Genomic DNA, 27750 nt, shown 5'->3' with positions numbered 1-27750 from the left:
GACGGCAACGTGCGACAGCACCAGCCACTTCCGTTGGTGGTGCGAGACAAGGGGAAGCCAGCGGAGGGCCGCACAGAGAGCCGGGGACGCAGTCACCGCGACAGGCTGGGAGAACGAACTCCCCATATAAGTCTGAACAAATCTTAAGAACATAAGAACGGCCATACTGGGTCAGACCAATGGTCCATCCAGCCCAGGATCCTGTCTGCTGACAGTGGCCAATGCCAGGTGCCCCAGAGGGAATGAACAGAACAGGGAATCATCAAGTGATCCATCCCCTGTCGCCCATTCCAGCTTCTGGCAAACAGAACCTAGGGACATTTCAGAGCATGGTTTTGCAGCCCTGCCTGTCCTGGCTAATAGCCATTGATGGGCCTATCCTCCATGAACTTCTCTAGTTCTGTTTTGAACCCTGTTATAGTCTTGGCCTTCACAGCATCCTCTGGCAAGGAGTTCCACAGGTTGACTGTGCGTTGTGTGAAGAAATATTTCCTTGTGGTCGTTGTATACCTGCTGCCTATTAATTTCATTGGGTGACCCTTAGTTCTTGTGTTATGAGGAGTAAATAGCACTCCCTTATTCATGTTCTCCACACTAGTCATGATTTTATAGACCTCAGAGATCTTATTCCTGGCTGGGGCCTATCACCTTTAAAACAGCCAAGGGCCACCAGCTCCCATTTCCTGGGTGCTTCTTTTGATCAAACGCCAAGGAAATGGGAACTGGCCGTTATCCAGCTGCCTTGCTCCTGAACCTGGCTGTCCTTTTTCCCTCTGAAACCTCGTGTCCTTCAGTTCCCCGTCGCCGCTAACACCGGGGGACGCTGTCCTGCTCCCACATTGAGTTCTCGCACATCTGGCTCATGTAACAACTGTCTTATCAACGGCATCGCTAACCTCTGTGCAGTGAATCTCTCTGGGGCTGGGGGCGGACAAATGTTAATGCTCTTGGACAGTCTGTTTATTATTTTCCTCCTTTGGGACATTCCCCCCAGCTGTGCAAAAAGGAGGCAGCGTGGCCAAGTAGGTAGAGCACTAGAGTGGGATTTGGGAGATGTGGGTTCTGTTCCCGGCTCTGCTACTGGCCAGCTGGGTGACCTGGAGTGAGTCGCCGCCTGTCCCCATGCCTCAGTTTCCCCATCTGTAGGATGATTCTGACCTGCTGTCACAGATCCACAGGGTTGGGGCGACCCCCCCCCCAGCTTTTAAACAGCCCCTTGGAGGAACCCCTTCAGTGTGCCTAGCCCCCAAGGGGTCCCGCGCTTCCTTCATGGGAGGCCATGCAGCCTCCCCACCTCTGGGCTCAGGACCCCTGCTTCGCTCCGTCAGCTCTGCCCAGCGAGTCTAACAGAGACAGACTCCTGGGGCCAGACTTCGTGTCCTCTTCAGGGATCAGCGACACCCACCAGCCGTCTCAAAGCCGAGCGGGATTTATTTGTCAGCTGGAACCCGGTAGCGGAAAGTCCTTAAGTTAGCAGCAGACAAAGTCCAGCCTGGCTCAAAGCAGGCCTCCACCCGGCTGTGCTGCTGTGGAAACCACCTCGGCTCTGCCTCGCGCTGTCCTTGTCCAGCCCGGCGGGTGGCAAAAACCCAGCTCTTGTTTTGCCTCCTGTCGCCTCTTGGTCCCTCGGCCTCCTCCGGCAGGATCCTGGTGAGCTCCAGGCTCCAGCTTTGTCCCAGGAGCAGATGTGACCCTTCTGCAGCCCCTGGGGAAAGGTCCCGAGGCAGGTCAGTCACTTCGTAACGACACTATGGGAAATTCCCCCGTCGCCGTCGCCACCCGTCCTTTGTAAAGTGCTTTGAGATCTGTGGAGCCTAAAAGCTTGTGAAAGGGCTCTGGGCCTCTGCCCCATTTCCAGTATTTGTAACTCGCTTTGGGGTAGATTTTCCCCAGCTTAAATGGGGCTGTTTATATAGGGATCCCTGGCCCGGCAGTGAGGTGCAGCCACCTCTGGGGTGGGGCATGGGGGCTGTTTATATAGGGATCCCTGGCCCGGCGCTGAGGTGCAGCCACCTCTGGGCTGGGGCTCAGGAGCTGCTTATACAAGGATCCCTCACCTGGCGCTGAGATGCAGCTGCCTCTGGGGTGGGGTATTGCATCTAGGGTCAGTTTAAAGCCTGGGCTGGGGGGCTGGTTCCACAGGCGCAGAGCACCTCCTGACCTGGCCTTGGATGCTAGCAGATATCTTCTCCGCTCCACATCCCCCACCCCAGCCCCAGGTAATGATGGCTCCATCCCAAATCAAATCCTGGTGGGTGGAGAAGGCAGGGAAGTGGCAGAGACAGTAGGGGGCGGGACCAGAGGGCCCCCCCCCTGCTCCTACTGCAACAGTCACTCCCCATTTACAGGGCCACCCAGAGGATTCAGGGGGCCTGGGGCAAAGCAATTTTGGGGGCCCCTTCCATAAAAAAAAAGTTGCAATACTATAGAATAATATATTCTCGTGGGGGCCCCTGTGGGGCCCGGGGCCTGGGGCAAATTGCCCCACTTGCCCCCCCTTCTGGGCGGCCCTGCCCATTTATGCCTGGGGTGAGGGTTGGCGGTGAGCTAGCAGGAGGAGGAAGAAGAAAGATCAGGGGAAGGGGAGCTGGATCCACACAGACCCCCCCCATCTCTTCTGTGTGGGGGGGTCCAATCACCCCCCCATCCCTGCCAGGGGGCATCTAGACAAACCCCACCCCTAGCCCATCTCTTTTGTGGGGGGGATCCGGACAGATGCCCCCCCCCCACGCCCCTCCCATCCCTGCCATGGGCGGAGTCGGACAGACCCCACCTCCCTAGCGCCCATCCCCGCTGCCCAGCCTCTGGGCTGGGCTCTGGGTGGATTAAATATCTCCGCCCCCCCCGCGCCCCCCCGCTCGTTGGCTCCCGGCCCAGCCCCCCCCCCCCCCCGTTTTGTGTGTTGCGAAGCAGAACGTGACTGAGGCGCTAAGCGGCTGTTATGCAACCGGGTGACCCAGTAACACACATTCCGTGCGCCGGCTGCAGGGACCGGCCGCCACCGCCCGCAGGGACCGGCCCGCCCGGCCCGGCCCGGCCCGAGAGGTACCGAGCCCGGCCCGCGGGGGGGCGGGGGACGTGCGCGCATGGAGGGGGCGCGTGTGTTGTGTGTGTGAAGTGTGTTGTGTGGCTAAGAGTGGTGTGTGTGTGTTGCGTGGGTAAGGGTGTTATGTTTTGTGTAATTCGGGTGTGTGCATTGTGTGTGTCTTCTGTGTGCCGTGTGTATTGTATTGTGGCTTGTGTGTGTATTGCATATTGTGTGCGTCGTGGCTTGTGTGTGCGGCTCAGGGTGTTGTGTTTGTGTACTGCGTTTTGTATGTTTGGAGGGGGTGTTGTGTGTCTTCTGTGTACAGTGTGTATGTCTTGTGTGGGTTGCATGTTGCGGGTACTCTGCTGTGTGTCTAAGCGTGTCGTGTTTGGATGATGTGTTTTGTATGTTTAGGGGTGTGTGTGTTGTGTGTTCAGTGTTATGTATTGTATTTTGTGTGTATTGCATGTTGTGTGCGTAATGTGTTGTCAGTCTAAGCATGTTGTGTTTGTATGATGTGTTTTGTATGGTTTTAGGGGTTGGGTATGATGTATGTATTCTGCGGTGTGTATTGCATGTTGTCTGTATATTGTGTATGTCCTGTGTTGTGTGTTCTGTGCATAAGCATGTTGTCTGTGTAGTGTGGATATATATGATGTGTTTTATGTGGTTGGAGGTGTGTATGTATTGTGCTTTGTGTATGTTTGTGTCGTGGGTGTATGTATGATGTGTTGTGTATGTTTGGGGGGTGCATTGTGTATGTGATGTGTGGTGTGTGTATATAGTGTATACATATCATGTTCTGTGTATATGTTGTTTCTCTTGTATGGTTATGTAACTGTGTGTTGTGGCTGTGTATATTCCTCTTGTATTGTTTGTCATGTGTCTCTGTTGCATGTATGTAAAGCAGTATGTGTGCATTGTGTATATGTATAGTGTGTTACATGTGTGCTTGTAGGGCTGATTCACTGGGGTTCTGTTGTGTGTGTATCTATTGTGTGTTGTGTCTGGATATACTGTGTGCACATGTTCTCTGTACATGTAATTGTGTGTGTGTGTGTGTGTGTGCATTTATTTGTGGCGTATGTGTGTGTTCCCTGGAGTATCCTTCCCATAACACTCCCCGAACTCTTCCGTATCAAAGCCCTGACAACACACACACATACACACTCTCTGCCTGTACATTCCCAGTCACTCCCCTCAATCCTGACCTACTTTTGCAGGGTGTGTGTAGCAGGCACAGCCAAGCCAAAAGGAGCCAGGGCGTGGGGGGGGGGGGGTGAGAGGGAGGGAGGGAGAAGGTTTTGGCGCTCTCTGCTGAGGGTGAATTTGGCCCTTTGGGGGGGGACACACAGATTTGGGGAGCGGGTGTGTATTGTGAAGCAGCAAAGTTGGGGTCCTGGCATCTCAAACCATGGGAATGCTGTCTGGAAAGCGTGGAGTGAAGCTTGTAAATAATATGTGCATGCGCGCGCACACACACACACACACACACACACACACACACACACACTTTCTACATACGCAGACCCCCCCCTTCTCCTACACACACACACGGCATATGCACACACACCCCATCTACACATACACAGACATCCTCCATACACCCACACCCTCACACCCCCATCAACACACAGAGAGACATCCCCCAGTACAAACACAGCCTCACACCCCCATCTACACACACACAGACATCCCCCAGTACAAACACCCCCTCACACCCCCATCTACACACACACAGACATCCTCCGGTACAAACACACCCACACACACCATCTACACACACACAGACATCCCCCAGTACACACCCGCACCCACACCCACACCCACTCTCCATATTACACCCCTCTCCCCAGATTTATATGGTGCCTTTCTCTCCCTGCTCCGATCCCAGCTAGCTGGGGTAGTGAGGGGCAGGGCTGTGGGGTAGATGGAGCCGGGGGATCTGTTGTGTTGGGGGTGGGCATAGGGGCAAGGTCTGATGCAGCAGCAGAGGGAGATGGGGGGGGTCCAATCTGCCCCCCAGTCCTGCTCCCTCCTCTCCCCTCCCAGAGTCAAACCAAAGAGCTGCTGATTCCCACTGCGGGAGCGACCCACCTCAACTCTCCCCACCTGGCTGGGCTGAGCGGCCCCGATCCTGGCTAGCGTACGATGGCGTTACATTAGCCAGCTGGGCTCGTACTCCACCAAGGTGAGGGGGGAGCCCCAGGCTGCCACCGGGCTGTGTATGGGAGGGGGGCATGGGCCTGTACACCCATGGGGGCCCCAGATTTATAGCAACGGGTCCCACGGGCCGTGCAGGGATCCCAGCTTTATCTCGGGCATCATCTCCTTGCGCCAGATGCTGCAGAGGGGGAGGTGGGGTTGGGAAGAGTCTCCCCGTAGCTGGTTAGGGGAAGATTGACCAGTGGAACTCCCCACCGCCGGCTCAGCTCGGCTCAAAGGCCAGGACTGAGTCCGATCTTCCTGTGGTCCTAGGGAGCGCACATCACCGTGGTATCTGGGCAGGTAAATTGGATATCCTCTTCCTGAGGCCTGTAGGCAACCCACGCCCACCCCACTCTAACCACTCGACCCCACTGCCTTCCCGGAGCTGGGAACGGAACCCAGGAGTCCTGACCCCCCTGTCCTCTCCTGCTTTAAGCAGCAGGCCCCACTTCTGCCCTCCCCCAAGCTGAAACAGAACCCAGGAGTCCTAACTCCCAGCCCCCGGCTCTAACCACTCGACCCCATTCCCCTCCCTGAGCTAGGAACGGAACCCAGGAGTCCTGGCTCCCATAAAGCTAGCACTGAAGGCTTCCCCTCCTCATTGTCTCATGGGACGAACGCCCTGCGCCGCCATCCCCCCCCCCCGTCATGGAGCATAGGGTGGCGGGATCCCAGCCGGGATGTGTGGCTCGTGCTCTGTGCTGTCCCCAGAGCAGGGGACAGGCTGGGCGTGGGGCTGATAAGAGCGCAGGGCGGGCGGGGAGGCCCTGAGGCCGAGGCCAGGGTTGGAATTATTCAGAGCGTTTCATGGCTGGGAAGGTGACCTAGGACTGCTGGCTCTGGGAGAGCAGTGGAGACTGGTGGTTAGAGCGGGGGCCTGGGAGGCAGGACTCCTGGGTTCTCTCCCTGGCTGTGGGAGGAGTGGGGCCTGGTGGGTTAGGGCGGGGGGGCTATATGGGGCCTGATCCTGATCCCAGGCACAGGGAGGGTCGGGCAGATATAGGCTGTATTGGCCCGTTGCTCGGCTGGGTCCAGGTCCTGGCGAGGGGTGAGGCGCCAGGGCTGGCCCAGAGGCCTCGCCAACCAGGGGGATGGTGCCATGGGAAGCGATGGCTCTGCTCCAGCCCCGCCAGGGATGGAGCATTCCTGCTTGGCAAGCAAGCGGGGCCTTATATAAAGTTACATCATGAGGTGCTGGGAGCCCCGGGGGAGAGGGCTGTGCTCCTGGGGGCCGGGGCTGCGAGGCCTGGGCCCAGCCGTGGGCTGGCAGGCAGGATTGAATCCCGGGTGACCGGATGGATCCAGCCACGGCTTGGTCTCCTCAAGGGACGCGCCCAGGGGTCCCAGAGCTGGGGAGGTGCAAGGTCCCTGTGGCGGGGGGGACATGGACCCTGGAGAAGGATCCTGGCCAAGCTGGGATGCCCAGAGCTTCCCTGAGTCCAGAGGGTGGGGTGTGGCTGGGAATCCGGACTCCTGGCTTCTATCCCCAGCTCTGGGAGGGGAATGGGGTCTAGTGGTTAGAGCTGGGGGCCAGGACACCTGGGTTCTGTTCCCAGCTTGGGGAGGGGAGTGGGGTCTAGTGGTTAGAGCGGGGAGCTGGGAGCCAGGACCTCTGGGTTCTATCCCCAGCTTTGGGAGGGGAGTGGGGTCTAGTGGTTAGAGCACAGGTGGTTTGGGAATCAGGACTCCTGTGTGCCTAGGTGGCGTTACACCAGCTGAGGATCTGTCCCCGTGTACTAAAAAAGCCCCTCCTTTGTTAGCAGCAGGCTGGGGAGGGGTTCGCAGGGGGCTTTTTCCCCTCGCCGCCCCCTCTGCACACAGTCAGTTTCACAGCTCTGCTTGTCCCCTGCCAGCCCTGCGCTGTTGCCTTTAGGTCCCCACGCTGGGGTCTCTGTGTGTGGGTTTGACACCCCCTAACACCTCCGCAATCTCACACACACACACACACGGCAGGGTCCCTGTAGCAGGCATTGGGGTGTCGCTCAGCTGTGGCCGCGTGGGCTCCTAGCTCTGGAGAGGGCTGGTTTGATCCTGGGAGGGCAGTTGCTGTGACAACACACGTCTCCCCTCGCCTGGGATCTGATTCTCCTGTGGCTCGCCCTCCTTGACCTCGGGAGAGTCACTCTGGAGTCAGACCCGGGCTGTGAATAGTTCCTCCTCAAACCTGCGGCTGGGGCCTTGGCAAGCGGAGATCTGCCCCATTCCTGATGCGCTCCCTCACCTTCTACAGCTCGGGTGATGTAACACCCCGTGAGAACACCCCGGTTGGCCAATGCGGATGTTGAGTTGCTGCCTTGGCTCTGGTTTAGTGGGTTAGTAGGGCAGAGCCGCTCCGAGGGCTGAGCCTGAGCAGAACACAGCGGTGGGTGGGTGGACTGCACTCAGCTAACCTCCTGAGAGGTACCTGGGGGCACGGATAGGCACCGAGAAGGGACCTGAGGGGGTAGGGAGACAGGTGGACCTGTCACCAGCTCACCCAAAATATGGTGTGTGTTTTTCGAAAGCACCAGCTCCTGGAGTCATGTGACATACGAGGACCTCAGTTTTTGTTTACATTTTGGTAAAGGTATACTGCTGTTTATTAGGTGTAATACGGTGAACGAGGACTCCATGTGCTGGTGCTGCACATTATGTATTAGGTGTATTACGGTAGCACCCCGGACCCCATTGTGCTAGGGATGGATGGATGGATTGATGTGGATGGGGATGAATGGATGGATGTGCATGGGGATGGATGGATGGGGATGGGGATGGATGGATAGATGGATGGATGGGGACGGATGGGGAAGGATGGATGGATGTGTATGGGGATGGATGGATAGATGGATGGATGGATGGATGGATGTGGATGGGGATGGATGGGGATGGATGGATTGGTGTGTATGGGGATGGATAGATAGATGGATGGATGGATGGGGATGGATGGATAGATGGATGATGATGGGGTGTGTGGGGAAGGAAGGGTGAATGGACAGACAGAGACTGACCAAAGTAGCCCAGACAGACTCCCTGGAAGCTGACCTTTGCCGGAGGGCACTGGTCTCTGCCTTTAGGTAACCCAGTAGCCCAGGGCAATGACACAGAGCTGGGAAGTAGGTCAGCGGCATCCTTCATACCAGCGCATCCAGGCGATGCCCAGACTTGCCCTCACCTGGAGTACACACCCGCCCAGCTCCACGTGCCATGAGGACATGGGGCCAGTGCCTGGGGCGCCTCCTCCCTGGGAGGGGCGGTGGCTTGTTTGGGTGGAAATTCTCTTGCAGCCTTGACCTAGAAAGAGAAGAAAACAGAGTAGATGGTGGGAAGTGCAGGGAGAGACTCCGCAGAGAATGCCGTGGTGCAGGCAGCTCAGTAGGGGGCGCTGTGCTGCAGGGAGCAGGACGGGGGGCTCACCGGGGCGGGGGGCTCGTGGCTAGGGCACCAGACACCTAGGTTCTCTTCCCAGCTCTGTTACTGGCCTGCTGTGTGATCTGGTGTCCCTGCCTCTCTTTGACTCAGTTTCCTCTGCTCCCCTGTGTCTATGTAGATTGTAAACGCCGTGGGGCAGGGACTCTCTGGCGCTCTTTATGCAGCAGCTAGCGCCGTGGGGCCCTGCTCCGTGACTTGGTGCTACCATAATACACTTAATAAATGACAAGTAAAGGAGGGAGGAGTATCCCCCCGTTTACAGATGGGGAAACTGAGGCCCAGAGCGATTTAAGGGGCAGCAGGCTGGATGGTGGAACCTGGCGGCTCAGTGAGGGGCAGACGCTTTTGCAAACTGGGCCCTAAATAAGCTCTTAAAAATCTGGCCCCGGTCTTCCAAGGGCATGAGATATCTAACTCCCATTGGTCCCAAAAGTGCCTAAACCCCTTTGGTGATCTCGGGCCTCGCCCCAGATCTCTCAGGACACAGCTTCCACCCCCCGTTTCTCTCCCCTCCTGGCTCAGCTCCTGCTTAGATCTTCTCTCCGGGCGGCATCGGATCCCAGCAGCACGGAGCTAAGCCGCCCAGGCCCCTTGGCTGCTTCCAATCCCCCCCTCTCCTCCCTGCCCCATAGCCCCGTAGCCCCATTGTTCCTCTGGCTTTCGCACAGAACCTCTTTCTAGGCTAGTAGGTGGCTGGCGCTGCGCCCGGGCCTTAGCAGCGGCGTTGTGCAATATGCCAGCAGCGGACCTGTTTTGACTGCCTGGGCTGATAAATATTCAATGTTTACTGACCTATATTCCTAGTGCTTACATCTGCCGGCCCAGCTCTCGCGGGCGGGAGGGGGCGTCCAGGCCGAGCGTGCAGCTCCGCACACGCTCCCCGGCTCGGCGCGAGGGCGTGGAAATAGTCCTCCCCGGGACTGGGTCAGTTGCACAACGGGCTCTTGTGACCCACTGGGCGTCCTGCCTTATGCAACCCACCTCCCTGCTCCAGCCCCACTGGCCTCCTTCCGGGAAAGAGCCAGGCCGGGGGAGGAAGGAGAGTGGGAAGCCGCCTCTCTCTTTTCGTCTGGCTTTCTGCGCTCCCCTCTGCCCAGGGTGGACGCGCCCAGGCCGATTGCCCTGCCACTGCCCGTACGTGCCACACTACAGCCGCCCTGGCAGTCAAAGCAGGGGCGCTGGCAAGGTGGGGGTGTGGTGTGTGTGTGTGTGTTGCACTGGGTGATGTTGTGTGCATGGGGTACCGTGGTGGGGGTGCCGTGTCTGATGGTTGGTGGGTACTGTGGTGCTAGCTGTATGGTGTGTATTGTGTAGTGTGTGTGTTGGGCTGTGTGTGGTGTCTGGGGGGGCAAGGTGTAATTGTGTCGTGCAGTGTGTGATGCGTGCATGGTGTGCAATGTGTGTGTGTGTGTGATGTCTCTGGGGTGTGTGTAATGGTAAGTGTGCAGTCTGTAGTGTGGGTGTGTGGTGCTGTGTGTAGTTGTATAGTGTGTGCCGTGTGTATGGTACAGTGTGGGTGTTGGGCAGTGTTTGTGTCAGGTCTGTGTGGGGCGCAGTGTATAATTGTTTAGTGTGCAGTGTTTGGTGTGTGTGTGCAGTATAGTGTCAGATGTGTGATATGTACACGGTGTTCAGTGTGTATTGTGCAGTGTCTGGGGTGCAGTGTGTAATTGTGTAGTGTGCAGTGTGTGCGTGCATGGTGTATGTGTGCAGCGTGTGATGTGTGTGTGGTGTGCAGTGTGTAGTGTGTGTGCACGCAATGCACTGTGTGTAGCTGTGTGGTGTGCGGTGTGTGCTGGTGTGGTGTGTAGTGTCTGTAGTATGTTTGTGTGTGTGGTGTGCACTGTGTGTATGCAGTGTGTAGTGTGTGTGCATTGTGTATAGTGTGTGTCTACACACACACACACTATACACCATGCACAAAACTGCATACACACACAGTGCACACCACACACACTACACACTGCATACACACACAGTGCACACCACACACACACACTACAGACTACGGTGTGTAGCTGTGTGGTGAGGTGTGCAGTATGTGTGTGTGCGGTGTGCAAAGTGTAGCTGTGTGGTGTGCAGTGTGTGTGTGGTGTATAGTGTGTGTGCACGGTGTGTAGCTGTGTGGTGTGTAATGTGTGCGCACACGGTGTATAGTGTGTGCACGGTGTGTAGTGTGTGTGTACGTGGTGTGTAGCTGTGTGTTGTGTGTGCGCGTGGTGCTTAGTGTATATCTGTGTGGTGTGTGCTGGTTGTTGGTGCAGTGTGTAGCTGTGTAGTGTGTATGTGTAGTGTGTGTGCGTGGTGCGCAGTGTGTAATGTGTGTGTGGTGTCTGTAGCTGTGTGGTGTGTGCCTGGTGCACGGTGTGTAGTGTGTGTGTGGTGTCTATAGCTGTGTGGTGTGTGTGTGCCTGGTGCGCGGTGTGTATTGTGTGTTTGGTGTCTGTTGCTATGTGGTGTCTATAGCTGTGTGGTGTGTGTGTGCCTGGTACGCGGTGTGTAGTGTGTGTGTGTGTGTGTGTGGTGTCTATAGCTGTGTGGTGTGTGCCTGGTGCGCGGTGTCTGTAGCTGTGTGGTGTCTGTAGCTGTGTGGTGTGTGCGTGGTGCGCGGTGTGTAGCCAGGGCAGCCCTGGTACCCGGCAGGCCGTGGCACACGCGTCGCCGTAGTGGGGCGGAATGTGGGGCGTGCTGCCCGCTGGGCCCGAGGCCTCTCCCGCCCTGCCCAGACCTGCTCGCCTGTGGCTTATGTAAGCGGCAGAGAGGGGTGTGACGTGCTGGGCCCCGGTCCAACCGCCCTCCGTGTCCTTCCTCCTAGGTGTTCCCTCCTCCTCCTCCCGGACCTGACACGGCTCCCGCCCCCTGCCCGCCTCACATCCCGCAGTGCCCGCAGCCCAGCCGCATCTCCGCAGCCAGCCTCCCAGAGCGGGACACGGGCACCAGAGCTTCCCGGCGCGCCCGGCAGGCACGGAACGGACCCAGCCGAGCCTGAGCCGCCCGCCGGAATCCCACAGCTCCTAGCGGAACGGCAGCTCCTCCAGGCACCCGGAAGATGATCCACAGGTGCCCAATGTACCCGCCGGCGCCCGAGGGTGCCCATCGCGGCTTGTTGGTCGCAGCTGGAGGGCCACTCACGGCAGTAGCTTGCCCGGTTACCGGGCTTGTTAACTGCTTGGGCTGAGGAGCTAGCAAGAATCGTCCGTTCCAGTGGCAGAGATCTGGGGGGCATTATCCCCTTGGCAGAGATCTAGGGCGCAGTGTCCCGGTGGCAGACGTCTGTGGACCCATATCCCCGTGGCAGAGATCTGGGGTGCGTTATCCCCGTGGCAGAGACCCACGGGCGAGTTCTTGAGCCATCTCTAACCTCAACGTCCCTACCCTTCCCCGGCAATCGTCCTGGGCTCTCTGAGGCCACCGAAGGAATATCGAGGGTCAGAGCCGGGGTGACCTGGGTTCTATTGCTGGCCCCGTGATGGAGGGTCTCAGCTCGCCTGGCCAGTGCGTGGCAGGGGGCCCCCCCCCGGAGGGCGTGATGCAGCGGGCCCGGGTGCTGAAGGGCAAAGCCAGCGCCAGCTGCCGGCGCAAGCGGGAGTTCATCTCGGACGAGAAGAAGGATGCCAGCTACTGGGAGAAGCGCCGGAAGAACAACGAGGCGGCCAAGCGCTCGCGGGAGAAGCGGCGCTTCAACGACCTGGTGCTGGAGAGCCGGGTGCTGGCGCTCAACGAGGAGAACCTGCGCCTCAAGACGGAGCTGCTCCAGCTCAAACTGCGCTTCGGGCTCATCAGCACCGCCGCCTTCGTGGAGAAGAGCCAGCATCTCAGCGCCGCCAGCAGCGGCTACTCCAGCGCCTCCTCCCGGGCCCAGCACTCGGAGGACTCGTCCGAGACGGAGCAGTCCGGCCGGGACGCCGCTGGGGCCAAATACTCGCCGCGGGGCTCCCTCTCCGACATGTCCGACGGCTCCTCCCGGGACAGCCCGCTGCCGCGGACGCCGGGGGAGGCGGAGGCCGTGAGCAGGGCCCGGGGGGACGACGTGGCGCTGCGTCCCCCTGACCCCCAGGCCCCGGCCTCCCGGGGCGTCATCCTCTTCAGCGCCAACGGCTTCACCACGGTGGAGCCGCCCCGAGCCTGGGAGGCGCCGGGGCTGGGGGACGGGGTGGAGGACGAAGAAGAGGAGAAGGCCCTGGGGAGCTATGCCCAGCAGATTCCCGGGGGTCGCCATGGCGACTGTGAGGCCTATTGCCAGCAGGGGGAGCTGCAGGGCCCCCCCGAGGCATATGGCTGCCCACGGGCTGAGGGCTACGGCGCCCCTGCTGCCTTCCTTGGGGAGGAGGAGGCGCGGGAGGCCAGGCCGGAGCCCATGGAGATGGCGGTCGAGCCAAGTTCCCCCTTTGCGGGTTACTCCAGTGAGGAGAGTGGGGAGGAGCCTGGCTGGGGGTGCCCACCTGCCCCCTACCCGCCCGCCCCGGACGTCAAGCTGGCCGCCCTGCCCCACAAGCTGCGCCTCAAGTGCCGGGCCCACAGCAGCGGTGGCCAGGACCTGGGCCCTGAGCCTGGCGCCACCGGCTGCCAGCAGGAGGCGCCCGCCGACTGGGAGAGCGAGAGGCAGGAGGAGATGGCGGCCCTGGTGCGGCAGGCGCTACTCCTCAACGGGCACCCCCCCGCCGCCGGCGCCCTGGACAGACTCCTCTACTGCAGCCCCCCACCCCCCTCAGACAGGCCGGAGCCTGGGGACTTCGCCGGCGGGTGGAGGGGCAGTTGCCACAATGAGGGTGCCAGGCCCATATGAGTGGTGCCCCCGAGTGGGGCACGGACCTTGAACAGCTGCTGCCTGGGCAGGTGACGTGGACAAAGCCAACACTGACTGTCCTGCTGGGCCTGGGGATCTGCCCGGCTGGGATCCAGTGAGCAGAGAGATCCCTGTCCTGCTGGGCCCAGGGATCTGCCCGGCTGGGATCCAGTGAGCAGAGAGATCCCTGTCCTGCTGGGCCCAGGGATCTGCCCGGCTGGGATCCAGTGAGCAGAGAGATCCCTGTCCTGCTGGGCCTGGGGATCTGCCCAGCTGGGATCCAGTGAGCAGAGAGATCCCTGTTCTGCTGAGTCTGGGGATCTGCCCAGCTGGGATCCCGTGAACAGAGAGATCCCTGTCCTGCTGGGCCCGGGGATCTGCCCGGCTGGTATCGGGTGAGCAGAGAGATCCCTGCCCTGCTCGGTCCGGGGATCTGCCTGGCTGGCATCGCGTGAGCAGAGAGATCCCCGTCCTGCTGGGCCTGGGGATCTGCCTGTCTGGGATCTGGTGAGCAGAGATCCCTGCCCTGCTCGGCCCGGGGATCTGCCTGCCTTGGATCTGGTGAGCAGAGAGATCCCTATCCTGGTGGGCCTGACGATCTGCCCAGCTGGGATCCAGTGAGCAGCGAAATCCCCGTCCTGCTGGGCCTGGGGATCCGGAGAGCAGCAGGTTCAGCTTGGCTGGGCTCACAGATCTGGGAGCCGTCGGACGGTTCCCACCAAGCCAACATCTGAGCCCCACGTGCTGGGTGGGGCTGGCTTTGCAGGGAGAGAACCAAGCGGGGTCTCCCCATCCCCCCACCCCCTTTGGCTTTGGAGCCCCCTGGATGGTGACAGCGGGGGCAGCCAGGGCCTGGGACCAGCAGCCTCCTTCATGCTGGGACTGTCTCAGCAGCGGCGCCGCCAGCCAGCCGCGTTGATGCCACTGGGACTCGTGGGGGGTGGGGGTGGGGGGGATTTTCTGAGTCAGGAAACATTTGATGAAAATAAAACTGTATCTTTAAAAAAAATCCAAATAAATGTCCCAAAAGGATTTTCCAAAGCGCTGTGGAGCCGCTGTGGGGGGAGGGTGTGGAATGAGAGAAGGAAAGAAAGTTGGATGGATGGATGGATGTGTATGGAGGGAGGAAAATAGATAGATGGGGGGTGGCGATAGATAGAGGGGGTGTATGGGGATAGATAGATAGAGGGGGGGTGGCGATAGATAGATAGAGGGGGTGTATGGTAGGGTGACCAGACAGCAAATGTGAAAAATCGGGATGGGGGTGGGAGGTAATATAAGAAAAAGACCCCAAAATAGGGACTGTCCCGATAAAATCGGGACATCTGGTCACCCTAGTGTATGGGGCTAGATAGAGGGGGTGACTGTATGGGGATAGATAGAGGGGGTGTACGGGGATGGATGGGTGGATAGATGTTAGATATGTCAGGGAATGGGCGGATGGATGGATAAGTAGGTGTGTACAGCATTGGATGGATAGATTGGAGGGGTGCATGGGGATAGAGGGACGTGTATGGGGATGGCTGGATGGGTGTGTGGGGGCATGGATGGATGGTTACATAGGGGAGGAGTGGTACAGGGTGCACACCCTTGGCTGCTGGAGGGGTTGGGGTGGAGCCAGGAGGGGGCGCTGTGCTAGCAGGTGGCGGCTGGTCCGTACGAGGTGGGTCTCGGACCCCATGCCTCCCCCTGTTTTCAGAAGAGGGGGTCTGGGCCTGTGGTTTTTGCTTCCCATCCCCTTTTGGGGGCTTAGATCCACGGTGGCCCCCATGTTAAGAACCCAGGGGCTCTGCAGCCTGAACCCCTGCTGACAGGAAGGGGGGGTTAGAGCGACTGTACCTTGGGGTATACCCCAATAGCCCCCCAATACCCAGGGGACAGCATGGAGCCATGCCCTGGGACTCAGACACCCACCGCAGCGGGAAGGGTGTCACCAGGAGACAGGGGAGCGGAAGCAGGGCAGTGCTGCCTAATGATCTGAGTGCAGCCCAAAGAGCCAGGACTCCTGGGTTCTATCCCTGACTCAGTAGAACCCAGGAGTCCTGGCTCCCAGCTCCCCCTTCTGCTCTAACCACTAGACCCCCGCTCCCCTCCCAGAGCCAGGACTCCTCCCATGGCAGGCTCAGCAGGCGGCGGAGACGGGGTGCTGGCAGGGGGCACTGTGTGGTGTGTTGGGGGGCATCTCTCCCTGGCGCTGCTCCCCCGGTCCTGGGGTTACTATCTGGGCCAGCACCGGGCCTGGCTGGCATCTCAGCGTTAGTAGGTCAGGCAGCTAAAGTAGGGCAGCGCCAGCACCCCGAGGGCACCCGCGTCAGCAGCCATAATTGACAGCGCGGGGGAGGGAGCGTCCGGTGCAGGCCAGGGCGGTTGGGGGGTGGGGAGCGCCTGTGTGGGTCAAGGGAGCATCCCAACTCTGGAGGGGAAGGAGGGGTGGTGAGGCCCTGGGGATAGAGAGAGGGGTACGTCCCACACAGCATACACAAAGTATCACACAGACACACAAAATACAGACAACACAACACACAGACCCAACAACCCCCTACTCACAACAGCACAGAGACAAAACACCATGTACACACACACACACAAACCAACACGCAAACGCACCAAACACTAGGCACACTCATGCAAAACAGTACTGACAAATACACAACACAAAGGCACAACAACAACACACACACAAAACAACACACTGTATGCAAAATACAGACACCCCCCCACAGACAAAATAACACACTCTGCAAACAACACACATGCTCATGAAAAAAATACATGCCGACACACAAAATAATTCAAACACACACACAGCACAGACAAAAACAATGCACATGAAACACATTCATGTGAAACAACACACGCAGATGCATGCACACACACACACGTGTATGCATGCAGTGCGCACAACGTAACACACAACCACTCCCCCCCACACGACACACAGACAAAGCAACAACAGAGCGCAACACAGACACACAGCACCCATATGCCCTCTGCAGTTCTTGGAGGAGGTGGGTGTGCTGGGGGACGGAGACAGCCGTGGGGAACCCCCCCCCACACACACAGGGACATCGTGCCCCAAATCCTGCTCACTCTGGGAGGTCAGCTAGGGAGCGGGGAGGGGGGGACCACAATCCCACTGGACTGAGTGTAGGGGAGAGGGCCAGGCCAGGGCCCAGTCTGGGCCTGTGGCCCTGCCCCCCACACATAAGAACTTGTGTGTGGGGCGGGGGGGGGCAGCCCAAGGGGTCCAGGAGATAAGTGCTCCCCTCCCAGAGCTGGGGATAGAACCCAGGAGTCCTGCTCCTAGACCCCCCCCCCCCCCCGCAGAGAACACAGACAGGCTCGGAGCTGTCTGTCCCCCCACATTGCTCCTGTAAGAGCCGAGTTCCCCCCGCCACCCTCCAAGTCAGGGCAGGATAATCCCCGATTAACATGGGCAGGAAGAAAGCACCAGCGAAAGTAGGTCATGAGCTGCCCCCCCCCCCCCCGCCGCGGCTGGGCTCCCGCTTGGCACCACCAGTGCCCGTTCTGTTGCCATGGCAGCCCCTTCGCATCCTCGCCACCGGGAGGGAGGTTTCATGGCGGGGGGCTCAGCGGTGGGGGACGGAGAGACAGAGGGTGGGGGGGATCAGTGATGGGGAGAGCCTGTGACAGCCGGGGGTGGGGGGGGAGCCCGAGCCATGCTACAGGGCTGGGACGGACAGGTTGGGGGGGGGTGTATGGGGGCTGATGCTGCGGTGGGAGATGGGGCACCGGGGTCCCATGGGAGGCTATGGGGGGGTTGTGATTCTGGGGTGCAGAGCAGGGATCCCCCATGACACTGGGGGGAGTGGGGGTCCCCTGGGAGGCTATAGGGGGCAGGGGGCCCCCTGTGATGCTGCAGGGTTGGGAGTGGTGGCACATGGGGCAACGACCATAATCCCCCTCTGGGCTCTGGTGCCCCAGTGCACCCTGGGAGGCTCCCAGGTGCTCCTGGCCTCCCCCAGCTGCTGGCACTGTGGGTTCTGAGCTCCATAGTCATTGGCGGGACAGGGGCTGCCATATCCGGTGGGGGAGGGGGAACTGGGCTCACTGAACCCCACTCCCCTCCATGAGCCGGGCTGGAACCCAGGAGTCCTGACTCCCACCCCACCTCTGCCTCCCTCCTCTAACTACTAGACCCCACTGCCCTCCCAGAGCTGGGGCTAGAACCCAGGAGTCCTGGCCCACTCTGTTTGACCTTGGCTCCTGGGCTCAGAGGGGGATGGGCACAGCCCTGGGGGTGGGGGGTGTCCTCAGCGCCAGGGTGGGAGCAGAGCTGCCACCTCTGGGCTGGGGCTGAAGAGGGGAATGTGTCCCCAACCCGCCGCCCCACAGATATTGTATGAGAGGACAGGGGCGACTAGTGGTTAGAGTGTGTGTGTGTGGGGGGGGGGGACACAGGCTGGGAGTCAGGACTCCTGGTATCTAGTCCAGGCTCTGGGAAGGGAGTGGGGGATAAATTGGGGGCCCCCCCGAGGCTCGGGGAGACAATGGGGCTGGACGCCTGCCCCAGAGCCAGGCATTGGAGGGAGATGCTGGTTCATGGGCCGCACGCGTGCCCAGTCTGGCCCCTCTGCCCCATGGCAGGTTCGTCCTGGGGCGGGCCAAGCCCCCGGGGGCGGGGGAGGCTGCGGGGTTTGTGCCAGAAGGCCCTTGCCAAGGAGTAGGTGACACGGAGCTCACCAGCCACCCCGGAGCAGCGCCCACCTCTGGCCTCAAATGGGCCGAACCAGACCCCTGACCTGGCCCCACTGTGCCCATTTGGCCCCAGCTCACCCCCCTCCAGCCTGTCTCCTGCTCGGACCCGACCCCCATGACTCAGGTGCCTCTGTGTCACGGCTGAACCAGAACCCCCAGGCCGGGCCGGGTGGCGGATCAGAACCCCGCGGCCGCTGCCCCATGGGCGGGTGGGGGTGACGCCGCCATGACACCTTTGGCCCATTTCCTCCGGCCTGGCCCGTGTGAGCCCAGCCTCACGTGAACGCAGCTGGTCACACCAGCCCGTACAGAACGGGCAACGCCCGGCCCCCACGGGCGGCTGGATCGGGGCCAGGCCTGTGCAGGAGGCCTGGCATGGGGCTGGGGCAAAACCAGGAATCAACGGGGCATGAGATCCAGATGGCACATGGCGGCTGGGGGAGAGGGTCTGATCTGGGGGGCTCAGAACTGGCCCCTGCCTCCCTGATCCTGTAGTAGTAATTAATGCTCTTTATGGGGTTGGGGGGGTCCCTTGATTTCACCCAGACAGGATGATGTGTTCCCCCACCTGGTCACCATCCAATGCCCGTGGCACCCTCCATTGGCCGAGTGCAGGGAGGAGCCGAATGCCTGGGGGGGGGGAGGGGAATGACGCACCTAAAAAGCGGGAGGCCCATGTGGCGGGGGGGGGGGGTTGGAGTTATGGGTGGGGTCTCAAGTGGGGCGTGGCTGTAGGTGCTGGGGCCACCAGGCCTCAGCCTGGGCACTGACCCCCCCCCCCATTCAATCTTTTGGGTTATGAGGGGGGATGGGGGAGGCAGGTTGATCCCCATCCAGTCACTGCAGCAGCTGGTGGGGGGGGCATGTTTGGGCTACCCCCCCCCCCCGATCATGCAGTGAGGAAGGTTGTGGGGGGGACACGAGCCCCTCCCCCGATGCTGCAACAGATACGGGGGGGGGGGCAATCGACCCCAGATAATGCAGCGGGGGAAGGGCTGACTATATCGACAAGCCCCCCCCCCATGACACACCACACGGGGGGGTTTGATATGTGCTGTACAGTCTTTATTATTACATGAGCACACGGTTGCTTTAGGACCCACGTGAGGGCTGGACACCGTGTCCCCCCCACACACCTGTGGGGCCCTCTCATATACATGGGGGCTGTGGAGTAGGAGGGGGCGGGAATCCCCCCCCATAGCCAGAGTGACCAGGGGTTATAGCACCTTTCTCTGGGGGGGGGGCGGTTATAAGGGATAATTCCCCCCCCCAATCATCCCCCCTCCTTGGTTATCACTTGACCCAGCCTGGGGAGGTACCGTTGCTGGGGTGTGTCCCCCCCCCAGCTCTCATTCTCCTGTCTGACCCACAGGCTGGAGAGAGGCCTGGGGACCCCGTTCTGTGAAGAGACCCCCCCCAAGGCCTGGGTGGGAGGGGGGGGTTGTCTCTCATTGGGAAAGGCACCCCCTGCTGGTCCCTCTGCAGGGGGGGGGTGCACGGGCCATGGGGGGGGGCATGTGAGTGTGTGTGAGCAGGGTGCCCACTGCATGCAGGGTCCATTAAGGCTTGGTTGGTGGGGCAATATGGGGGGGGGGCGAGACAGAGATTCCCCCCCCCCATGGGCTGTGTAGGGCCCCCAACAGCTCGATTTGCTCTCAGGACAGCACCGGGCATTTGCATAGCGAGAACCGTGCCCATGGGGGACGCCCCCACCAGGGCACATGGGGGGGGGATTGGGGCAGCATCAGCACTGGGGGGGCACTGCCATGGCCCTGCTTTGATGACATCATCACACAGACAGGGCTGGTCTGATGACATCACAAACACGCGGGAGGAGGGATGGGGGTGGAGCTTGATGCCATCACCACAGTGCGCTAGGCACCTCGATGACATCACACAGGCAGCCATGGCTCGATGACATCATCATGCCAGCACAATGGTGGGGGGGTGAGCTCCCCAGGCTGGGCCATGCCCTTGCAGCGCCACTGGCTGCCTGTTGATGACATCACCGCCCACCTGATGATGCGACAGCTGCTGCTTAGTGACATCAGCGAGCCAGGCCCCAGTTTGGCTCTGGCCAGCTGGTTGCCATGGCGACGTATAACCAGGGAGTGTCCGGGGGGCACTGAAATTCCCCCCCCCCCATCCCTGGAAGGATCCAGAGCAAGCTACCCCCCCCCCCAAAATCTGGGGACACGTTAACCCTTCCCTGACGGGGCCATGGCAAGGAACTGGGGAGCGGGGGCGGGGGGGGGGGGCAATCACAGTATTAACCCTTCAGTGTACGTGGTATTCTTGCGCGTATATATTATATATATATATATATATGTATAGATACTTTACACAGGACATGCCATTCACTGGGGGCATTACAATGGGGCGCTGCCTCCACTTCCCCGTGTCCATGGAGCTTAGAAACCAGGCCGGGGGGGGGGGGGTTCCTCCTGGCTCCATGCCCCGCACCCCACTGATGGAAGCAGCTGTGACCAGAGGGGGGGGGGGGGCTTTGTGTAACCCCATGCCACCCTCTGCACAAAACCAGACCAGATTCCTTTTGGGGGGATGGCCGAGAGGATCCCCACCGTGTCTCCCAACATTCAGGGGCGTCCCCCTGTTTCCCTGCGGTGTGTACACTGCGGGGGGGCACCCTGCCCCCCCACACCCACTCTTCTCAGTGCCCCGCCGCATTTTTCTCCACAACAGCAGGGGGCAGGACTTGGGGGGCAGGGCCCCTCCCCGCTGGCAGGATCACTCCCAGCGTCTTCGCCTCAGCCAGGCCCTTCCGGGGGGGGGCCAGCCCATTTTTGGCACCCAAGCAGGGGCCTTTGGGGGAGGAGGGCTTGGTTCGGGGCCCCAGGGTGGTGTGCTCCTCCACCACCTCCAGGATCAACTTCTCCTTGGGGGAGCCGGCCTGGTTCTGGGGGCACTTGGGGGGCTGCCGGCCCTGGCCCCCCTCGACGTTCCTCTCCCACAGCCCCTGCCCGTCGGCGCTCTCCTGGGGCTCCACCACCAGGGGCACGGGCCCGCGCGGCGCCCCCTCTGCCTCACCCCTCCTGCCCTGCTCATATTCCTGCACCGGGCTCAAGGCTTTGGCCGGCGGCCGGGCGGGAGCGGCAAAGCCTTCTTCGGTCTGAACCCCCTGGTGCCTCCTGACGCCCCCCGCCGGGTCGCGGGGGCTGCCGGCCGCCTCGGCGCAGGCCGGGCCTTCCTTGGCGCTCGTCTGGCCCCCGCCGGCCGGGCCCGCCGCCTCCCCGGCTCCGAAGCTGAGGGCCGACTCCTGCCGGCCCAGCCGCCGGGCGGCCACCTGCCTGCCAGCCCCGTCGCTGGCCCCCGGGCTCTCGCCGTCCGACTCGGCCAGGCTCTGCAGCCCGGCCTCGGGGTGGAATTCCTTGCGGTAGTCGGTGTGGGTCACCTCCAGGCTGTGTTTGCGCACGGCCCCCTTCTTCTCCGAGCCCAGGGGCGAGCCCAGCTTCTCGGCCGACTGCACCCGCTTGAGCAGGGGCGAGCGGGGCGGCTCGGCGCTCTTGGGCCGGGGCCGGCCCACCGGGGGGGAGGAGTGCAGCTTGGCGGGGAAACTCTGGGTGGTGTGGGAGCTGCCCACCGTGTGGCCGGGCAGCGGGGGGGGCGAGGACTGGGTGGGCGAGGGGGTGTGGGCCAGGGGCGAGAGGGGGATGTTGCCGGCAGACTTGCAGCGGGCCGAGCGGTACTGGCGGTGCAGCTTGGGCGACAGGCCGTGCAGGGTGCTGGGCCGGATGTGGTGGGAGGAGGTGGCCGGGGAGTTGGGGGTGCTGGAGGCTGGGGAGCTGCTCTGGGACGAGGCGCCTGCAGAGAGAGGAGACCGGGAGGGGGGTGAGATCCCGGAGGGGGGCGGCTCGGACCCCTGGAGACCAGGGCCTCTGAGTGCCCCGAGGGGGGCAGTCCAGGGGGAGAACCCATCACACAGCCCCCCTCCCACAGCCTGATCCCCCCTACATCCTGGGGGGCAGTCCTGGAGGAGCCCCCCCATGGCATACAGGCTGTGTTTCAGCCTGCTCTGGATCAGCAGAAGTGGAGAGAGTTCTCCCTGCCCCCCTCATTGCTGGATGGACAGACGAGTGGGGTGGGGCTTCCCCCCCGATGGATGGATGGACAGATGAGTGGGATGGGGTGGCCACCCCGATGGATGGATGGATGGACAGATGAGTGGGATGGGGCTTCCCCGCCGATGGATGGACAGACAGATGAGTGGGATGGGGCAGCCCCCCCGATGGATGGATGGACAGACAGACAAGTGGGATGGGGCTGCCCCCCCCCGATGGATGGATGGATGGATGGATGGATGGACGAAGAGACGAGTGGGATGGGGCGGCCCCCCCGATGGATGGTTGGACAGATGAGTGGGATGGGGCGGCCCCCCCAGTTCTCTTGGAGCACTCAGCTCACCCCATATCTCTGGTCGCTGGCGCTTTGGGCCTGGATCCCCCTCGCCCTTCTGCCCCCTGCCCACGGGCACCGGCTGACGTGGGGGCACAGTGCCTGGGCAGGGGAGATGCCCCTTGACAGACCCAGGGTGTGGAGGGGCTTGAGCGGGGCTGGGGCGCCACCTGGTGGAGGGAGCAGCCCCTGCAGCCCAAGGACATCCCAGAGGTTCTGCCACCCCTAAGTCCAGCGGCAGTGGGGCACAACCTGACTCACAGAGGCAGGAAGGTGGCTCTGAAGCCCCCCAACTCACCTGCACCCCATTTTGACATGGGGGGCAGGGATGAGGAGGTAACAGAGACCCCCCATGTCCCTGTCCCCCCCCCCACTCCGTCCTGGTGATCCCTTGCCCCTGTGTCCACCCGCCGTGCCCCCAGCCCCCACCTGCTGTGCCCCCTCAGCCATGCTCCCTGCTCACCCCATAGTGCCCCACCCCCAGCCCACCCCAGTGGTGCCCCCTGCCCCCACCCCCTCTGCCCCACGGTGCCCCGCGCCCGGTACCGAGGTAGGCAGAGTCGGGGGTGGTGCGCAGGCTCTGGGTGGGCGAGCGGGCGCTCAGGCTGTGGGTGGGCGAGCCGGGCAGGCTGTCGCTGGAGGAGAGCGAGCGGCTGAGCGAGGAGAGGCTACGGCTGGTGTGGAGCAGGTTGGCTTGTTTGGTGATCTTCCGGAAGAGCGAGCTGCGCTTCTTGCTGCGGGGGGGAGGGTCAGTGCTGGGGGGGGGATCCCCCTCATGTTTCTCCCACCCCAGTACCCCTTCCTGTCCCCCCTGCCCAGGCACCCCTTCCTGCCCTTCACCACATCCCCCCTCCCAGGCACCCCTTCCTGCCCTTCACTCCATCCCTCCCCCCCGCCCCAGCACCCCCTCCTGTCCCCCCTGCCCCGGCACCCCCTCCTGCCCCCGCCCCAGCACCCCTCATCCCCCTCCCCGGCCCCCACCTCCTTCCCCCGGCCCCAGCACCCCTTCCTGTTCCCCACCCCGGCACCCCTCCTGTCCCCCTCAGCCCAGCACCCCCTCCTTTCCCCCCACCCTGCACCTTCTCCTGCCCCCTCCCCCTCCTGCCCCACCTCACGCCCCCGTTCCCTTCCCCCTCTTCCCCCCCACCTTTCCTGCCCCTCCTTGCTGATGCTCCTCTTGTTCCTCCGCGCCATCTTGGATTTGTAGCTGCTCTTGCGGGCCGGCCCAACGCGGATGGATGTGTTCTCGAAGGGCGTCGTGGTCACCATCACCTTGTTCCCACTCTGCCATGAGAGACAGGCCACGTGGGGAGGGGACAGGAAACACCCCTCCATCCCCATTAGCCAAGGCCTGCCTCCGGCCGGGCCCTGTGGGCGACACCTGGGGACACAGCTGGGCTCCATGCCCCACGGTGGGGCAGGGGCTTGGCATCAGGCCCCTCTCCCAGCATGCACTGCTCCCTGGTGAGGTGCGAGGCCCCTTTCCCAGCATGCACTGCTCCCCAGACCCCTTCTGCCAACATTCACCACTCCCCAATGGGGCGCAAGGCCCCTTTCCCAACATGCACTGCTCCCTGGTGAGGTGCGAGGGCCCCTTTCCCAGCATGCACTGCTCCCCAGGCCCTTCTCCCAGCATGCACCGCTCCCCAGGCCCTTCTCCCAACATCCATTGCTCCCCAGACCGCTTTCCCAGCATGCACCGCTCCCTGACACTTACCTTCAGGATGAGCTCTACCACCTCCGTGTGCACTAGCCCGTGCACGGGCTCCCCGTTGACGTGGGTGATGAGGTCCCCGGCGCAGAGACCCGCCTCATGGGCTGGGCCCCCCTCCTCCACGTGCTGCCGGACAGGAGGCAGGTGTCAGGGCTGGCCCATGCTGCTTACCCACAATGCAACGCCCCAACCAAAGGCGCAGCACCTCCCCCGCCCAATGATGGTGTGAGGGCGGTACCCAGAATGCACTGCCCCCAGCCTTTCCCAGCATGCACCGCACCCTCAGGAAGGTGTGAGGTCCCTTACCCAGCATGCCCTGCCCCCAAGTGGGCACAAGACCCTGTGCCAGTATATCCTGCTCCCCTGTGGGGGTGCAATATCCCTTTCCCAGCATGCACTGCCCCAAGGATTTCCCAGCATGCACTGCCACCAGAGGGCACAAGGCCCCCCAATGCCCAGTCTGCATTGCCCCCCCATGGGGCACGAAGCCCCTCGCCCGGCCCATACTGCCCCCCATGGGACACAAAGCCCCTCGCCCGGCCGGGCCGTACCCAGACGATGTGGTGGACGCTGTAGACGTCGCTGTCGCCCATGTAGACGCGGATGGCGCGCAGCGTGAAGCCGTACTTCTTGCCGGAGCGCTGGATGGTGATGGGCGAGCGCAGGACGGTGACGGCGGGCGAGTAGTCACGGCTCGGGGAGGAGTCCCGCGAGGACGGGTTCGAGGAGAGGGAGCGGGGTGACATGGGGCTGGCCAGGGGGGAGCTGGTGTGCTGCTCCACTGCAGAGAGACAGGGGCGTGTGAGACCAGCACGGCCCCCCCGGGGCCCTGCCGGGAGAACCCAGGAGTCCTGAGCCCCAGCCTCCCTGCTCTAACCAATAGACCCCACTCCCTTCCCAGAGCCGGGGATAGAACCCAGGAGTCCTGCTGTCCAGGGCGCAGTACCTGTGGGGATCATGACAGGCAGCTCGGTGGGGTTAGGAGGTATCAGTGGGGGGGTACCTGTGGGGATCATGATGGACAGGGCGGGGGGGGGCGGGGGGGTACCTGTGGGGATCGTGACGAACAAGCTGGGGTGTCTGGGGGGTACCTGTGAGGATCATGACGGACAGGCGGGGGGGTACCTGTGGGGATTGTGACGGACAGGCGGGGGGGTCCAGGGGGGTACCTGTGGAGATCGTGATGGACAGGCGTGGGGTTACCTGTGGGGATCATGACGGACAGGCGGGGGGCGGGGGGTACCTGTGGGGATCATGACGGACAGGCGGAGGGGTCCGGGGGGTACCTGTGGGGAGCATCACGGACAGGAGAGGGGCACAGGGGTACCTGTGGGGATTGTGACGGACAGACAGGGGGGTACCTGTGGGGATCATGACGGACAGGCGGGGGGGGTTCAGGGGGGTACCTGTGGGGATCATGACGGACAGGGCGGTGGCCGAGGCAGACTTGATGACCTTGCCCCCCACCCGGGTGCTGCGCCTCTCGCCCGCCGACTCCCCGGACAGCTGCTGGTGCCGGGCGCGCCGCAGCACCAGGTCGCTGGTGGCTTTGGGGGTCTGGGGGTCCGCGTCCTTCAGGGGCTGGGCATCGCCCCCCTTCACTCTATCGCCTGGGGGGAGAGACAGAGCAATGGGGGGGGGGGCACGTGAGGGTCTCAGCCTCCTCCCTGGCACCCCTTCACCTCTCCACCCCACACAATGGTGGCACCATTACCCAGCATTCACTGCTCCCTCAGCAGAGATTTCAGGGCCCTTTCCCACAATGCACCTCTCTCTGCCCCCCCATCCAGTTACGTAGGGCTGGTACCCACAATACACTGCCCCCCCCCACAAAGCTTTCCAGCCTGTTACCCAGAATGCACCTCCCCATGCTCTGCCTAGTGGGGCCAATGAGCAGGGGGCAATTACCATGGGGGAGGGGAAGTTCCCGGGGGCGGGGGGGGTGTGCCACATTTAACGCTTTGCCTGGTTTCCCTCCCTCCTTGCCGGGAGCCCCGGGTCCTACCCACCAGCCTCGGCGTCTCTGGGGGCAGCGGGGTCCCCGGCTGTCCCCGCGCTCCCTTCCTTTCCCTCGGCCTGGGGGGCAGCTGCGGGGCCCCCGTTCTCCCTGGCGGGGCCCCTGGCCCGGGGCTCGTCGTCGTCCTCCAGCGGCGCGGTGAAGCGGCTGGTGTCCATGAGCGCCGAGAAGCGGCGCCGGGCGCCCAGCGGGGGGCTCGACTCACTCTCTGGGTAGGTGTACTCCGAGGCCGAGAGGCGCTTCCTGCGGCACAGACACGGGGCGGGCGAGTGAGGCCCCAAGGCCCTCCCGGAGCCGGGAGAGAACCCAGGAGTGCTGGCTCCCAGCCCCCTGCTCTAACCACTAGACCCTACTGCCCCCCCCAGAGCTGGGAGAGAGCCCAGGAGTCCTGGCTCCCTGCCCCCCCCGCTCTAACCACTAGACCCCACTCCCCTCCCGGAGCTGGGAGAGAGCCCAGGAGTCCTGGCTCCCAGACCCCGGCTCTAACCACTAGACCCCACTCTCCTCCCAGAGCTGGGGAGAGAACCCAGGAGTCCTGGCTCCCAGCCCCCCCGCTCTAACCACTTGATCCCACTCCCCTCCCGGAGCCAGCCTCTGCCAGAAGGTCTCCTGGACTGGCCCAGCAGGGGGCGCTGCAGGCTGGGATGAACTGGGGTTTCTGGGGGAGAGCCTGCCCAGCCCCCTCCTGCCCCCCTTCACACCTTCAGGGAGCCCCCCCATCACAGCTCCGGGACCCCCCCACTCACAGCTCCGGGGACCCCTCAGTCACGCCCCCGGGGAGCCCCCCCCACTCACAGCTCCGGGGACCCCTCAGTCACCCCCCCGTGGAGCCCCCCCCACTCACAGCTCCGGGGAGCCCCCACACTCACAGCTCCGGGGACCCCCCAGTCACCCCCCCGTGGAGCCCCCCCCCACTCACAGCTCCGGGGACCCCTCAGTCACCCCCCCGTGGAGCCCCCCCCCACTCACAGCTCTGGGGACCCCTCAGTCACCCCCCCGTGGAGCCCCCCCCACTCACAGCTCCGGGGAGCCGCTGCGCCAGCTCTTGTCCCGCAGGGTGAAGCTGCCCAGGCTCTCGCGTTTGCCGAGCGCCTCGTCCTTGTGTTTGTTGCTCTGGTCCCGCTTGGGGACGCCCGGGCCCTTGGGCTCGTGCTGGGAGAGGTGCTCCATGCTGCTGTACACCTGGGGGGGCGAGGGTCAGGGGGGGCGCCGCCAGCCCCACGGCTCCCACGCGCCCCCAGCCCCACGGCTCGCACATGCTTCCAGCCCCACGGCTCGCACACGTGCCCCCAGCCCCACGGCTCGCACATGCTTCCAGCCCCACGGCTCGCACACGTGCCCCCAGCCCCACGGCTCGCACACGCGCCCCCAGCCCCACAGCTCGCACACGCGCTTCCAGCCCCACGGATCCCACGCGCCCCTAGCCCCACGGCTCGCACACGGCCCCAGCCCCACGG

The 27750-nt window shown here is 62.5% G+C and overlaps 1 protein-coding gene across 1 annotated transcript in view; it reads right to left on the bottom strand.

Moving 5' to 3' along the window:
- Positions 1-20820: 20820 nt before the first annotated feature.
- Positions 20821-27750, bottom strand: part of MAST1 (microtubule associated serine/threonine kinase 1) — a 34450-nt gene continuing 27520 nt past the window's right edge. Inside the window, exons 19-26 of the mRNA XM_065419690.1 lie at positions 27312-27475; positions 26286-26536; positions 25683-25886; positions 24828-25057; positions 24280-24402; positions 23710-23846; positions 23109-23296; positions 20821-21971 (exon numbers count right to left, since the gene is read on the bottom strand). Of these exons, the coding sequence (XP_065275762.1) occupies positions 20821-21971; positions 23109-23296; positions 23710-23846; positions 24280-24402; positions 24828-25057; positions 25683-25886; positions 26286-26536; positions 27312-27475 (2448 nt within the window). The remainder of the gene's footprint in view (positions 21972-23108; positions 23297-23709; positions 23847-24279; positions 24403-24827; positions 25058-25682; positions 25887-26285; positions 26537-27311; positions 27476-27750) is intronic.

Source organism: Emys orbicularis, chromosome 19 (assembly GCF_028017835.1).
Source record: "Emys orbicularis isolate rEmyOrb1 chromosome 19, rEmyOrb1.hap1, whole genome shotgun sequence".
In the NCBI taxonomy this organism is placed as follows: domain Eukaryota; kingdom Metazoa; phylum Chordata; order Testudines; family Emydidae; genus Emys; species Emys orbicularis.
This window is presented reverse-complemented; position numbering and strand designations above follow the sequence as displayed.